The sequence below is a fragment of the Ailuropoda melanoleuca genome, chromosome 15 (assembly GCF_002007445.2).
Source record: "Ailuropoda melanoleuca isolate Jingjing chromosome 15, ASM200744v2, whole genome shotgun sequence".
Lineage (NCBI taxonomy): Eukaryota > Metazoa > Chordata > Mammalia > Carnivora > Ursidae > Ailuropoda > Ailuropoda melanoleuca.
In genome coordinates, this window is record NC_048232.1 from 62,121,142 (window position 1) to 62,138,289 (window position 17,148).

Here is a 17,148-nt window from a genome sequence, read left to right on the forward strand (position 1 = left end):
TCAATCCTGTCTGTGTAACAAAGCCTCCATAAAAACCCAAAATGATGGAGTTCAGAGAACTTCTGCATTGGTGAATTTGGGGAGAGTGGTACGCCTGGAGAAGGCATGGAAGTTCTGTGCCTTTCCCGCCTACCCTGCCCTGTGCACCTCCTCCATCTGGCTGTTCTTGAGTCATATCCTTGTGAATAAACTGGTAATCTAGTGAGTAAACAGCATTCCTGAGTTCTGTGATACTTTCTAGCAAATTAATTGTGTCCAAGGAAGGAGTCATAGGAACCTCTGATTTACTGTCAGTTGGTCAGAAGTTCAGGCAACAACCTGGATTTTTCATTGAAATCTGAAGCACAAGGGTGCAGGGTGCCTATTGACCGAACCCTTGACCTGTGAAATCTGACACTATCTACCTAGAGATACTATCAGAATTGAGTTGAATTGTAGGCCACCCAGTTGGTGTCCAGAGGATTACTTCCCCCAACATGAACCAAAATTGAGATCTGCACACTTTTAAGTGCATATTTTAAGATGTGTTTTAAAGCTTTTTCCAAATGATTGCTAGAGGCAGATAATTTATTTAGTGGAAAATTCTATTAAACATAAGTAAAATTTTGCAGACTAAAGATATTTTTAAAATTCTAATCTATTATATACGAGAGATACAAACTTCATAAAAAACACAGTGATGCCATTTGCTATGTTTTATTTTGTTATTAGCTTGTTAAACACAACATGCAAATGATTAAAAAGGAACATACACGTGATTTAGAGTGAAAAATAATTCTAGAAAAGAAAAGTTTCACTAGGTAACTATATAAATTCTTAATGCTAAAAATATTGCTCTAAGTGTATGTGGCTTCATGAATTTGGTCTAGTATTTTGCAAAATCACTGGTCTCAAAATTTACCATCTCTTTTTCAGCTAAACAAATGTGAACATTGAAATTTGAGATCATTTGATTCAAGACAGTGAATAACCGTACGTGTGTAGCCCATGCTTTTTGGCACATTAAGTTAAGATTAGGAATTATAATACTCGGCTGACTTCCATTCAACCAGTAGAAGACTTTGCACATCATTTGACAGTAGAGATGTAGAAAACACTAAATTTACAAATAAAGCATTAAGTTTGTTGTCTCTGTGTGTGTCTATGTCTGTGCTTGTGATGAAATAGGCCTGCCTTTCATCTTTTCTTTTAAAAAAGGTAGTAAAATGTTTACAAAACATTTCCCTCAGAATTTGAAATTCATGGAAGTAATAAACAGTGACAAAAAATGAATACTATGAAAATTGACACACACACAAAACATAACCATAAAATGTTGCTCCAGGGTACACCTCAATAGAATTGGAATTAGTAGATATTAATTAACAGTGATTTCATTTGCTACACGTAGACATTCATACATATCAGGTGGCAGACTGGTGTGGGTAAGACGGTTGCCATCCAGACGCAAATGCTTGATCTTAGAGTAGGATAATGGTCCCAGGATCTTACAGAAGCTCTTTACTTCAAACTCTGCAAATTAAAGAATAGAAATGTTCACTATCTTTTTTAGTACATGGGCTTGAAACGATTACTTAAAAAATGCTCAAATCCATAATAATATCTATTAGGACTCTTTCCTAATATTTGATGCATCTCTGAATTTGGAACTTCTAAAGGAGTATTTCAAGCTACCAAATGACACAGCAATATTTAGAAAAGAATGCTGACAGTGGATCAGGACATTCTGTGGAATTTTTAAAAGAATAGAACTTATTGATTATAAGTTCTGCATTTAGAAATATTTGATTTTAGAAAAACATTCAATTAATGTGTCATATTATCTAAGTACTCTTTTGAAACATTTTGTCTAGCTCGAAGAAATCTGAGATTGGTGCTATTGTATGAGCAACCTCACCTAAATAAGCATCTTGGGTTTTTGTATCTTAAAATAAGAAGGATTAACTAGATGACCTCTGAAGAGTTTTCCAACAAACACACTTTTTGACAATAATTCAAAACTCCAAAGCAAAAACCAAGTCACGGAATGTCCATAATTGGAGCTCATGTCCTTTTCTTCTGTGGGAAGAAAAAGCTTCCACAAATGAGAAACTGATTTAATTTTGAATAGACACAAAAGCTGTTCTTGTATTGCATGCTCTCTGCGTGTACACAGAAACTGTCTATGTCTGCTCATGCCTAGTTCCATTTAATCTTATCTGGTCCCCTCTAGTGTTACTTTCTTCCATTCTCAAATTCTAGTTAGATCATCAGAGTGACTCTGGGACAATTATCTGATCTTCTTATTAGATATAACATATCTATCACACTGTGTTACATGAAGATCGGAGTAATTGAGATATGTAAGTCACTTCACACACACACAGTGCTAGCTCTCGATATGTGCTGAATAGCTACTGATGTCCTTTTAATATTGCCTTCTTTTCCAAATTACTTTACATTAGGAAAATCTATGACTAGACTAATGCTTAAAGTTGGAAGTTTAAAATATGATAAATACTATTTGGCTATATATTCTCTAATATTAGAGAAATATTAAGGGGCTCTTTTTATCTTAAGAGAATGTGGATGATTGGTATACATAATTTTTATGTAGCAAAATTAGCTGAATTGAAGGCATACATGCAAGGTCAAAAAACAAGAATATCTGAAATGTATATATCTAAATATCAAGGATAAGAATGAAAGTAACTAACTACTCATTTTCAAATGACCATGTGGGTCGGGCAGTGTGGTTTCAAGCTCAGCTTGGCACTGAGGGACCATTGGCGTTTCTTCCATAGACCACCTTTCCCATCTCCTATATCACCTCCACTATCTTGTATTCGTTCTGGTCTTTATACCTTCAAATGTTCCTGCATCTGTCTCTCTCTCCCCCTTCTTGTTTCAGAGTATGAGGTAGTCCCACTCACGTGGCTAACCTCCACCAACCAAATCTATCAAGTTTCTTCAGCCCTTTAACATCTTAAATCCCATTAGCATTTTGGGTTGTCTGAGTTATTCTTCCTCCTAACCACAAATGTTTTATAATGTGAGGCCATCTATCGCCACATAGTGAATTTTCCACTGGAAATGGCTGTAAGGGTCCAGCTGTGATAGCTTTACTTTGTATTGTATGACAAGCAAGCTTTCCGGACACGAGACAGGATATATGGCATTTAAGAGCTGGCAATCATGGTCTCCTTATTGAGAACACCCCAACCCTACAAGAAGTTACACAAAATTGTTGCAGAATTACAAAGTATCATACTAATAAGTCACGCTGTAATCTTTTGGATAGAAATGTCAGTATCCTTATCCAATATGACAAAAGAACCAACTTTCATGGTATAAAGATGTTCGAGTTCTATAGATTACTCTGCTGTTACAATTATTTTATGAGTTAATCAATGTTTCCCACCTGACTTCTTATTTAAACAACTATGAACCATAGGTTTTCTCTTCTGTCACCCTTTGTTAAAGAATAAGGTGGAGAATGGTGAATTTCAGTTTCCTACCTGAGTCAGTATGGCTTAAACTGAAATATAACCCAGAAGACCCAAAGACTACATAAATAGTCCAAAGTGGATCAGGTCAAATTCTCACCCAGAAGATAAATAAAAAACAAACTGTGGCAGCAAGAGAAAGGAAGGAGAAACTGCAAAAATCAAATGAGGTGAAGTGTTGTGTATAAAAAAGGGGGAACTTTAGTACCATTAAAATAAATTCCAAACCCTCATGATATTCCTTCTTTCCTCCTTAATTTCCTCCATCTTCTTAAGAACACTGTAAAGACACACACATTATAACACAGATGGCAGGGGTAGATGATGATCAGTGATGGCAGGATAATATGTTGAGTCCCAAGTAACGATGTCAGAGGAGACCACGAGTATATGTGAGCTGCTCTGGAGATAAGCAGGAGGAATGTTTGAAAGCTCTGCTAGCTAGCCCTCTTCTGGACTTGTTTGTTCCTCCCTCAGCTAGACCTTGCCAAGAAATAAATGTAGGGCACAAATCTAAATCATGACAGTGGCAAATAATGACAAATAAATACTGAGAGATAACATAGCAGGATTAATTAGCCCAAAATATTAAATTTGAAGAAATTCGTGTTTAAGTTCTATGAGCTTAATGGTTTCTTATCCGGACACTCCAAGAGAGGCCAGACATTGGATAAATAACTGAGCTAGAATTCTTCTATATTTGAATTAGAGGGATATTTTGTTGGCATTTTCCTTCATTTTTTTGTTAATGGAGCCAGAGACAATATTTATGCTGCACAGTGTAGACATTTAAAAGCTTGAGGAAACATCAGCAAGGACAGGCACCACTTTCTACTTACTTTCGAGTTCATTGACCTCCAGGTAGTAATTTTCAAGGTTCTCATTGACGGTTGGTATGTTTTTAAGCTTATTATAGGAGAGATCCAGCTCAAGCAGGGATGACACATTAAAAGAATTTCCAGGGACTCCGCTATCAGCCAGTTCATTATGAGATAAACGCAGATACTGCAGTCCATTAAAACGTTTGAAATACTCATCAGGGATGTTGCTAATCTTATTGTTGTCCAAGTAGAGAGTCAGAAGAGACACTGGGAGACCAGAAGGCAGTTTGGCCATCTGATTGTAGCTCAAATCAAGGTACTCGAGGGACTTAAGACCTTTAAACGCAGCTGAAACAGCATCCTCTTTCAGCTGATTGTGTTGAAGGTGGACAAAAGTCAGGTTTACCAGCCCATCGAAGGAGCCAAGCTTCTGGATCTTGTTGTGCGTAAGCTGCAGTTCCACCAGCGATTTGGGAAGCGGGCCCACGGACTCCGTCAGGTTGTTGTGATTGATATGCAGCTTCTTCAGTTGCTTCAGTTTAGAGAAAATTCTTCCTTTTATCTTGGAATTTTCTAGCAGGTTATGATCCAGAATGAGCCACTGCAGATCAGTTACGTTTTCAAAGGCCTTTTCATCAATATGGTCGATCTGGTTATTCCTAAGGTAAAGATACTTGATTCCAGGAGGCACCATGGGCACACTTTTCAATTTCAGCTCATCGCAGTACATGGCTGATGGGTAGCTTTCGGGGCAGTTACATTCTGGAGCGCAGTTTGGTGATGATAGCCCATAAATCGGTAGCGCGAAATCGTAGTCATAGTACTGGCCACTGGCACCGCCAATTATTGCCAAGAGGAGAGTAAACACACCGAGATTCATTTTTGGCAAATGCTTTGAATCCTAAATAAAGTGGAAACATATTATTATACAGTGGTATACTTTCAGGAAAAGGATATTGGCTTTGCCATGTCAAATGCATTAACAAATGTGTACTTTATGATTTTATAGTGATTTTTGAGAGCATCTAATGATGTCTTTTTAGTTTTTATTTAAGCACCAGGAAAAGAAGGTACATGTGTACAACTCCTGGTGCGGTGAACAAAGTTCAGGTTAGACTGCGTGCATATGCGCCCCCTTCTGGGCGAGCTAGGCCCAAGTGTCCAGTCACTCTCTCTAGGTCATTCCTTAATGAAATGCCTTCCTGCACTAGGTTTCTGGGTGGTGCCCACCGGCCACCATGATACTACACTGCTTCAGAACATCCTTCAAAACCAGAAAAATGAAAATGAAAAGACAATTGTAAACTGTACTCTGTACCCTACCATTCACCATCATTAAAATGTCCCATTAAGAAGACCCTTCCTGGAAACATGGGCAATCTATGGTTTTGCCCGGAGAAAAGCTGTTCTTATGTATGTGTGTGTAAGAGGCGGTACATTCCTTTAAAAATGTCTGGGTATTGTTGGTTCTGAGGAGGAGGAACAGAATTCTTGGTGGGAGTGTGTGTGCCTATTATTTTGACTTTCCTTTAATATATGTTTAGGCACATTGCACAACTGCGTTCCAAAATTAATATTTAGTACATTAGTTTTAGAAATGACTTTTTGTTAATCAGGGAAATGTCACAAATTCTAAAAAAAAATGTTAAAGCTATAAAGAGATCCAGCTGGTAGAGAAGAATATATTATTTTCAAGTTTTGAATTAAAGTTTGCCTTTGTCAACAACTCACAAGTTCTCTGCTTTCCTCATGCCAAAATTTAAGAAGACATGCATGGCTCATTAATCTGGGTTTTTAGTGCCCTCACAGCATGGAAGTGGGAAAGAGGTGGACCTGAGGAAAGTCTGTATTTAACAGTGGCATTAGGAGCTATGTAGGAAGGGACAAAATTGAGAATATAAACTAAAAATGAGCTATGACAGTAATCTTCTCATATGAACATGTTTCTAAGGTGAGGCTCAAAAAAGTACATTTCAATTGCTTGAGGGAGTACAGGGTTAGCAATTTAGGTCAAGAGTTGTACTTTGGTAGAGTGGAGAGTTATGACTGGGGCGGGGCGGGGGGGTGACTCCAGGAGGGAAATCTTAATGCAAGGCAGGATCCTTGCAGGATCCACATTCCACTAGATACCATAAAATCCTATATCTTCTTGTGATAAATATGGTACAAGCTTTGTATCTAGGTAGTTTGGGATAAGTGGGATTTTTTAGTATCAGAAATTGAGACATCTTTTCTTTGCTTCAACTTGAAATTATAAGGCACTTTATTTCAGCAGATGAAACCCTCAAAAAAGTTGTTAGAATCACTATGATAGCTGACATAATGTAACACACAGCCAGATTCTTGGCAAATTACTCCCTAAGATTACGATGGCGTCATTTAATTTAGTTGACAGGACTTGGCCATGAGAGCAATTACATAGTGTAAATGTAATTACAGCATTCTTTATAAGTTATCATATGTCAATGTTGTAAAGATTTGTCTGGCTTCATTAAAAAGCTTCCACTTTATTTTAAATTGATTATACATGAAAATACTCATGGTCACTATAATATGAGCACTGAATATGAAAAAATGCTTCCATACTTTTTGGCAGAGGAAAAACAAGGGCTCTGAATTCAAAGAGAGTTTGTGACCATATAATGAATCCCCTATGAAGCAAAAGCACACTTTGTTTTTTCCTAGTTTTTTCCAAATACCTGTGGCTATGGAGGAAATGCTTTTCTCACAAAGTAACTCATCTTTCCCAGAATTTCTTTAAAACATGTTTTTTCAATACATACACCCAAAAAACAAATCGATAAAATTAACAAAACAGAAATAAGTAACTCATAAGTGTCTAAGTTCTTTAGCTCACATTTTATAATAACATGCTTATTGTCAATTGTAACAAATTATAACAATATATTTATCACCACGTATTTTGAAATCTAATGAAAATGGCCTTTCCTTGCTCCAAAATTAGATTCTAACAACACTAACATATATAAAGTAATTAGCATAAAATAACAAACATTTTAATTGCCATACTTTTTTTCACTATGTCTAGTTTAAATATTTTCTCATTCCGATTTCTGAAACTTTGTATAGCTTCCTTTGCCAAGCAATGCAACATATACTTTATAAAATTTATCTCAAATCCATAAATCAGGGAACGCACATTAAGCAAAATGTGAAAGTAAATGCTCAAAACTGTGGATTTGCTGTTGAACAGCAATTGGCAAAGTTGCTCTGGAATTTTTTCTGTTCCTGTTACAATAAACACCGTCCCAAACAGTCAGCATCCCCAGTGCTATAGTTAAAACAGCACTTACCTTCCTGTCTTGACACTGCTTTCGCTAATTCTTAAAGCAGATGCACTATGGACAAGAATCCACCAATATATGCTGTGAACTCTGTCAGGACGGAACTGGCTGCCAGATTCTTAGTGATACAAGAGCCGAAGGGGGGGAAACCCAGCCCAGTCACGCCAGTCTCTGCATGGCGTTATGTCATCGTGGGGATCTTGCGGGGTGGCATGTGAGCATTCTGCTCTCTAACGAAGTGCAGGTGGACGTGGGGAGCAAGGACTGCCCCGCTCATTCCCTATGGAATGGGAGAGAGAGTCATGCTTAACTAACCCAAATACCATAGCTTTTAACCAAGAATTGAGCCCTGCTGCAAATGAAGCATCTACTGTGGGAGCATTTCTCTTGCAAAGCTCCTTCCCTCTGGAGCTGTGGCGACAATTAGGTGCTACTCTCTCAACTCTCAGGTTCATCTAAAGGTCCCCCTAAGTCGTGAACAGAACAAATGATGTCAGGAAAATGCAAATGAGTCTTCTGAGAAATTGAATCTTTTCTTGCCCATTACTCTTGAAGTTTATATTGATTTACTTGGACTACGTTAATTTGGGGCCAGGGAGGTAACTTATGTTCGTTTCCAAAATATGAAAATATGCTTCATTGACACTCTGACGGAAAAGGTAAATATCAACATTGCCAGTTTATTTCTTATGTTAAGGGGATTCATTGAATGCTCTTCAGATCTGGAATCAATCAGCAATGTCCTGCCTGTTTCTTATTTTGTGGATTTAATTTAGGAATTCATCCAAAACCTTACTTGGGGATGGTATTCTATAGCTTAACGCCAAAAAACATAAAAGAACATGAAAAAATTGCACACTAAAAATATCACAAGGCAGTAATCTTTCACTCTCTCGTTGCGTGCTAGCAATATTCCCCCCCACAAAACTAGAAGTTATGCAAAGTTGTACTCTCCCAAAGGCCTGGTCTGATATATCTTTAATTGTCAGTTCCTCATGCATGCTTTTTACAAATAAGCCATATACTCAATTCTTGTCTATTTCACTTTGTGATTATATCAGTGTATTTATAGAATTTATTTTTCCTCCACAATTTTCCTTGTGTTTACAGGAACTCTTAGAATAGGATGTTTTAACATAAATTGACACATTGTAAGATTTTTCCCTTTTAAAATAACTTAAATATGTCACTTTTAGCAAGAGACCTGTGGAAAGTAAATCTCCCTGACCACTAATGCATTTGCCTGAAAAATTAATATTAGAATAAATGCCTTGTTTTTGGTCATGGAACTGTTAAAAAAATAAAAGATAATCTTCTTGAAAGTAACTCATAGAATTGTGAAGTGATTCATAGCATAGCATTGCATTATTATTAAGAAAATTATAGAAAGCCCTCAGTTTTATAATAAAGTGAATAAACTTAAAAGAAATCAGAAAAAAAGACATAATAAAGTGGTTCATTGTAAGAAGATATTTTAAACAATTCTGAGCATTAACTTAGAATGTGTCAAATCCTAAAGTCCAAGATTTTGCTTGAAAAACAAAATTCCTATCAATTCCTAGGATTTTTCTTTATGAAGCAATAAATGTGTTGTAGCAACTGTAATAGAGTTTAAACACATTAAGTTATATGTAGCTCATTGTGAAGCTGGCACTATCAACATATACTCTCTTTTTTTATAAAACCAGTTCTGTGAGACCAATAATTGGATATTGCAAATTTTAAAGCATACTTCTTGGGTCCATTAGAAAGAAATAAAATTACTGTTTATAGTGTATTTTATCCCATGCTTTATTCTCAGAATTTTCACATTTTTTTTAATTTTAAGTTTTATGCTTTAAAATCCGTGTAAGTATTATTACCACATTTTCAGAGGTAGAAATGGAGACTCAGTCTAAATAATTTACTAGAAGTCACCTAACGAGTAAACGGAAGAACAAAATCTTGAAATATTTATCCATTGAGAAGAGGGTGAACAAGATAGAGTTAAAACAAGGTAGTCAATTGAATCAGTTTAAAACATTTTACAGACAATACTATTACAGCTGAGAGCTGAGATATTAACTAGGCAATGGTTTCTAAAAGGCAATAATAATAATAATAATATAATAATAATAACTGAGCAGTAGTTTCTTGCCTTGCATGTCACACACTTACATGCACACACACGCCCACATCCACATGCAGACCTCTGGCTGAGGTACGAGCTCTCTACCCCGGCAAATGAGTCAGGTCGTTTGTGGCAATAGACTTTGGAGGTTTCATCAAAATCCATGTTCAAGTGATTGAGTTGCCCCCTCAGCCCGCCCACTGCATTCCCTCCGTGACCTGAGACCAGAGAGGATGATGGGGAACATTACGACCCTTTCATCTACCTCGTTCTGAATCCAGCCTTGCATTTGTCACAGCTTCCAGGCTCACCACAACTTGCCTGTTTCCTTTGTCAGAATCATTCTGACGCCAGATTCTGTTTGTCCCACGCTAGCTGGTGATGTCTGAAAAGTCGATCCTGGAGTAAGATAGCAGTGAAGAGCTCAGACTTTGTGGAGAGGTAGATACAGATTTAGAAACTCAAGTAAGCGATCAGGAGTAAAAATTTATTTTAAAAGAAGTGATCTTGGTAGCTTCAGTGTCTTCATCTTTAAAATGGGTCTGATGAGGTCTGTAGGAAAAGTTAGGCGCGTCAGACCCTATCTGTCTAACGCCGTTGGTATAGGGCATGGCGCAGCCCAGTGTGGGAAGATAGGTTCCAAGCCCCACACTGGATGCCTGGAACCTCAGATAGTATCAAACCCTCTATATACTATGTTTTCCTATACATTCATCCTTATGATAAAGTTTAATTTATAAATTAGGCACAGTAAAAGAGTAACAGCAATAACTAATAATAGAATAATTATAACACTCTACCGTAAGGCAAGTTATGTGAATGTGGTCACTCTCTCTCTTCCTCAAAATATCTTCCTGTACTGTATCCACCCCGCTTCCTTCTTGTGATGCTGTGAGATGACAGAACACCCCCGTGATGAAATCAAGCGAGGTGCACGATGTGGCCAATGTGATGTAGCATCGGGCTACTACTGACCTTCTGATATATTGTCATCTGCTTCCGGACCCCAGGTGACTGTGAGTAACTGAAACTGTGGAAAGCAAAACTACAGATAGGGGATGGCTACCTGTATAAGTGATTGATACGTTGAAATGCTTAATGTTGTATAGCTGTTATTCGTTATTTTTCATAGTGTTATAGAATCACAGATTTGGAACGAATCTCAGAGATCATCAAACTGATGGGTACTGTTAAACAAATTTCCAAGTTCTAAGCAGGTCTTTTTTTTTTTTTTTTCTTTCCATGTGAATTGCTAGAACTACTGTGTTACCAGCACCCCACCCGAACGGACTGTGACATTGCTTTCCCTTTGGGTAGGAAGGATGGTGTTCCCCGTTCCCCACGCTCCCTATATAGTGATATGTGACTGTGCATCTGCATAAGCAAAGTCCTCCAAAAGCATAGAAATGATGAAATATAATGACAATTCCCTGTTAGTAGAGGAGGAGGTCCAGTTTTATCATTTTATACATTGGGGCTTAAAACTTCACTTTTTCCTTATTGCCAATTTCATGAAAGTAATTTGTTTTAGCACTTTTGAAGAATACCTATGTGGAAAAGAATGAAAATAAATACCCGAGCCCAGAAATGATCATCTTTTAATGTTTTTTTCATAGGGTGTGAGTATATACACACAAACACTCATAGACACCACAAAAGTATTACACCATTGTCCCTGTAGTTGTGTATCCCTTTCCACAAAACAGTAAGTTATGGATACTTTTCCATATCATTAAATATTATTCCCTAAAGCCATTTACTCCATGAAATTCCATCATATAGATGTACTATAATGTAATTACTTTTTAATATTACTTTGACCCCTTGCTTTCTCTTATAATTTGCATACTATCACATACAATGGGATTTTATTCTTCACATTGGTCATGCCTAATCTGTATACTTTGCTTATCTCAATAGGTACATTTTAAATGAAAATTCCTTTTTTTTGGTAAGTGGTTTATGTTTTTAAATCAAAGCAATAAATGAATGGATTTGCATTTTTTTCTCCTTTCACATCAATCTTACTACCACTATCAATTTTAGCATTTCCTGTAAGCCACGAAACTATCCTCCATCTTCATCATCTTTATACGCATATGGATGTATATTTAATTAATTAATTAATTAATTTTTAATTAATTTATTTGAGATAGAGCAACAGCAGGAGAGCGAGTGAGAGCGAGAGAAAGCATGAGCTGGAGATGGGGGAGAGGGAGAAGCGTGCTCTCCGAGCAGGGAGCCAGATGGGGGGCTCATCCCAGGACTCTGGGATCAGGCACTGAGCCAAAGGCAGATGCTTAACGACTGAGCCACCCAGGTGCCCCTGGATGTATATTTTTAAACTCATTCTACAATTGCTTCCATTTATCTTGGCATCTTACTTGAAAATATTTTTAATTATCAATAATAAGATTATTTATATTTTAGTGTTAATTCACTTGCATTATAAGATTGATATACATGCATGGTATAACATGCTGAAACATTGCATAGCTTACCAGGTTACAAGATTAAATGCAAAATAATCCCTCACCCAACCTTACTTAGGCTTTGTTTATTATTTTGAATATTTCAGACCTCTATACATAACAGAATTTCATTTCCCTCCCTCTCTTTCTCTTTGCTTCTCTCTCTTATCCTATGTGTTCTGCATTTTTCACCTAAAATACTCATCTTGGGGCGCCTGGGTGGTTCAGTCGGTTGAGTGTCTGTCTTCGGCCCAGGTCATGATCCCAGGGCCCAGGGATCGAGCCCCGCATCGGGCTCCTTGTTTGGTGGGGAGTCTATTTCTCTCTTCCCTCTCCCTCTGCCACTCCCCCTGCTTGTGCTCATGCTCGCTCTCTCTCTCTCTCTCTCTGTGTCAAATTAGTAAATAAAATCTTTTAAAAAATAAAATACTTATTTTGTCTTATTCATGTTTTCTATAGTTACAGAGCATGGCATCATAGGGGTGTATCAAAACTTTTATTTTTGCCCAATGGTGAGTGATTCAGTGCTTTCAATATTTTTTGTTTGCTATTTTGATTATTTCATTGCTATGGCACATAACGGTATATTTATTTCTGCACTAGTGCAGTAGTGCACAAAATATTTTTGCAAAACAGGACCAAAAAATATAATTACTTCTTTTTCTTGATTTGTATAGACACAAGGAAAAGTTGAGGGTTACGAAATAATGATTTATTGGACAATAAGCGACAGCTTCTTATAATAACAGGTATAAACAAAAATAGCAGGAACATAATAGTCTTTTTGAGAACTGAATTAATTTCTGAAAATGCATTTATAGTTCAAACCTACTACCATAGAAAATTCTAGAAAGTACAAAATACACAAGCGGAAAGTCTATTAGCCATCAGAATGACATCATCACGTGTCATGTAGCCTCTGGAAAACTCTGCCTTTCATTTCTGAGAGAATCAAAGAGAAAAATATAAATCACTTCTTAATATTATTCCAAGAATATTTTTTCAAGAAGAATATTTTTTACATTATGGACTCTCTGAAAGATCAACACTTTGAGCACTGCTGCCCTAGACCTCTTAGTTGTTGGCTTGTAGTCACTTATGTCTCAGCCTCCTCAGACAAGCTTTGAACCACCAAAATGGAAGCCGTCTCTGAGCCTCATCCACTTATTCTCTATCATTTTAGAACATTATAGTTTCTTGTCATTTACCAATTTCTGGAATTATTTTTAGGTTGTTTGTTTATTTTTTAGCAGTGTATGTTATAACTTTGACCTTCCAGACTGTCACCTCCATAAGAGTAAGACTTTATCTGTCCCTTAGGACACAGGTCCTCCATACATATTTATTGAATGAATATATGGAAATATGGAAAATATGGAGAAATTTTTCCAGAATATTTCTTGTTGTTCTCAACCTGTCTATTTTTTGGATGGATTTTCATATATATTTTATTATAATAAAGCCAATACTATTGGATTTGAATGAGATCAACTGAGGTGAAGTTGACGTCTTTAAAGTGTTGTGTTTTGGCATGGAAGGATAGATGTTTAGCATTTATCTAAATGGTTTATTGTGTGGTCAAACATTTAACTTTTCACTGAATCTGTGTGGTAAATTAATTAACTTTTTGAAAACCCTATTCCATGACAGAATCATGGTAGAATATGATCTCTCTCTAAGTATTAGAAAATTTAGCATAATTTCTTTTAAATCTTTTCTTCAGGTATAGCTTTCTCCAGATTACCTTGTTCAATCAATGAAATCAAACCTAGAAGATACAATTTTATATTGTGCAGTGCTGATGTGGATTTCAATTTTGTTGTACAGGATAAGCAAGAAAGAACTTAGCTTCCCTGTAGTTTGCATGAAAACAGGTAAAGCACAAGAAATATGCCCATGACATTATAGGTTTTCTTCAAAGTTCAAAGTCCAAGCCTAGAATTTTCTCTGGCATGTCTTCCGAAGCTCTCATGACAGATGTAAGCCGTTGCATGTGAAGCATGTCTGACAGATGTTATGATTTTATATATGTTTAGTACTATGTATATTGTTATTACACATTTAATTGGATTTAAGTGGAGTGAAATAGGAAGTATAAAAATCATTTCAAATACAAAAATTAAAAAGCACATCAACATTGTATTTTACCAAAAATAGAAAAATGATGATATCAGACATCTTGCCTTCTTCTACCCCCAGGAGACTGTGTACATGTATTTATTTTTACTGGTATATTCTAGTGGTGAAGAATGCTATGTAACATATTTGCTCTGAGAACTTGGGCAATCCATTTTGCCTCAGTTTGCTCATCTTTAAAATGAGGATGTCATGGTGTCTATCTCACAAAGCTTGTTCATGAGTTTAAATGAATTAGTGTACGTAAAACTCTCAGAACAGTTCCTTACATACAGTAAGCGCTCAATAAATGTTAGTTATTTTTACTGTTATGGGGTCCACTGTTTTCATGATGTATGAATACAAGGGACATAAAGGTGGTGCATTGAATAAGAGCAATAAATTCCCTGAGACAGAAATCTTCGCTTCTAACTCTTCTAATGTCTGCTCTGGAACTAATTTTGTGTACATCCACTCTTTAAACCTTATTTTCCTACATTTATAAATAGGATTAATTACCTTCATCACTGGAATGTTAAGATCAAATGAGTCAATACACTAAAGTACTTAGAACATTGTAAGTATGATGCAATTTATTTTTGTAAACTAAAAATATAAAACTAGACTTAATATTCATAAATGCTTAATATTTATATTAATATATATGTTAAACAACATGTAAAAACAAATTAACTACAACTTCTCATGAGTGTTATAAAACAAAATGATAGAAGCAGCGAAAGAGAATACAGCATGGAAAAGCAGAGAAAGCATCTTCTTGAATTAAATCATATTTAAATTGGGTGGGAAAAGGTAAAGAAGTGGAGGAAAGAGTGTTCAGTACAGAGGTTTTAGAGTTTTTGAAGGAGGGCTGATGGTAAAATCTTGGTGGGTAAGTGGCATACAAATTGTGATTGGACACATAATGACGGCCAGTTCACATAGGTCATCATACTCCATCCTAGGCACTGCGAATTTTCATTCAGGTGGTTTGGGATGCTAGTGATTGTAAGTAATAGAATCATAAGAGGAAGGAGCAAGGCCAAATGGGACACAACAGCTTTGGTCTAGGAAAGAAGCAAAGATGGTGGCTTTAACTAGAGAGGTCGTCATGGAAATGGATAGAATTTGGTACATACAATTGCAATACAATCAGGGAATGAGTTAACTGCATGAAAATATTCTCTTCTAATTTCCGTAGCTGGGACCTAATTAAGAACTTAAAAGTTTGTAAGCACTGAAAAAAAAAATCTACTTCCCAACAGGCGATTCAAATTAAAATCAAATCTATAAGGAAGATATAAGTGAGTTTTTAACATTCTGATTTGTCCCTTGAAGGAAAACCAAATCATTCATTCATCAGTCTACACATAGAGGTTGATTAAGACTAGGCACCATGTGGCACTAGAGACCCACCACTAGAAGGTGCTTCAAGAAGCACAAAGTTTAGGTAGAAGAAATGCAAATAAACATGTAGTTATGATACCATGTGGCAATTCTACAGGAGGAAAACAAGAGCTACCATTTCATAGACCATCAGCACCAGAACTAGCTGTGATTTATTGAAGAAGCTTGTACATCACAAAGCGAAAATCAAGATGAAGCTTCATTGGGAAGGATGAAGTGGGTTTAGCCAAGGGGAGAATACAAGTCCAAGCACAGGGAAAGCTTTCAAAAGTTACAAAGGAGGGGCGCCTGGGTGGCACAGCGGTTAAGCATCTGCCTTCAGCTCAGGGCGTGATCCCGGCGTTATGGGATTGAGCCCCACATCAGGCTCCTCCGCTATGAGCCTGCTTCTTCCTCTCCCACTCCCCCTGCTGTGTTCCCTCTCTCACTGGCTGCCTCTATCTCTGTTGAATAAATAAATAAAATCTTAAAAAAAAAAAGGTACAAAGGAATAGAAGAAACTATACTTTTAGAAATTCAACTGGCTCCCAGTGGCTGAATTCATGAATAGAATATCTGTAAATATACACAAAATAAAAAATAAATCCCTGTTTTCTTCTAATGAGCTCTATGATGATCCAGAACACATCATTTTCCAAAAAGCTAAATTAACTGAAGGTTTAACTATGTATAAATAACAAATAAGGTTAAAAATATTTTAGGCTTAACCTATTTACAAATAAACACTTCCTAGGAGTCCAGTAGGCATATTCTCATAAAACTACAAAGTTTTGAAGATTCAACTAATCCTAAAGTGTATTTTTTAGTACCAACATCATGTGGCATGTTTTGAAAATGACATAACAATGACTCATTATAAAATAGGTTCCACTAAAAACAAATTGACTTTTAACAGCAAATGGTATGAGTACTCATTACTTTTATGTTGAAAGCCTTAGTCCTGAAATTTAATATGTACCTTTCATTACAAATATCCTTCCTCCATTATATTTGCAAGGAAATGATTGACCTATAAGATTAAGTAGTTAATAAAGTTTTTGATGATACACATTTTCCAGGGTAATATGGTTTCCCCTAAGCTTCAGAAGGAAATTTCAGAAAATAGTTCTGGGGTTTTAAAATACAAGTTGAAGTTGACTTATTCATAAACCACAACAATTTTTGTGATAATTATTTCAATATTGAAAATTCCAGTGTTCTTCTAAGCTTCCCCTCTGTAGTATATATATATTTTTGGGTACTCACCCAAACCTATTATATTCCAACCCATACCCAGTTTCTTCCTTTGCACAACAATGAAATTACCATGATGTCAATAAAAGTCCTTCTAAAGTTTCCAAAAAGAAAATAGGGCAAGGTACATTATGGTAATCTTGGCAGTGATTTGTTGGTTTAAATATTTCTTTATTTTTTTAAAGCCATGTTTTTGGTTTC

General features: G+C 36.2%; 2 protein-coding genes across 2 annotated transcripts in view; both read right to left on the minus strand.

Annotated features, from left to right (window-relative positions):
- Positions 1-665: 665 nt before the first annotated feature.
- Positions 666-7,864, minus strand: LUM (lumican). Its single transcript, XM_002927458.4, has 3 exons — positions 7,621-7,864; positions 4,325-5,207; positions 666-1,512 (listed from the first exon to the last, which is right to left on the minus strand). The coding sequence occupies exons 2-3, from the start codon at positions 5,184-5,186 to the stop codon at positions 1,358-1,360; spliced, it is 1,017 nt and encodes a 338-aa protein (XP_002927504.1). The 5' UTR covers positions 5,187-5,207; positions 7,621-7,864; the 3' UTR covers positions 666-1,357.
- Positions 7,793-17,148, minus strand: part of DCN (decorin) — a 70,109-nt gene continuing 60,753 nt past the window's right edge. The window contains exon 9 of the mRNA XM_034643666.1: positions 7,793-7,891. Within this exon, the coding sequence (XP_034499557.1) occupies positions 7,793-7,891 (99 nt within the window). The remainder of the gene's footprint in view (positions 7,892-17,148) is intronic.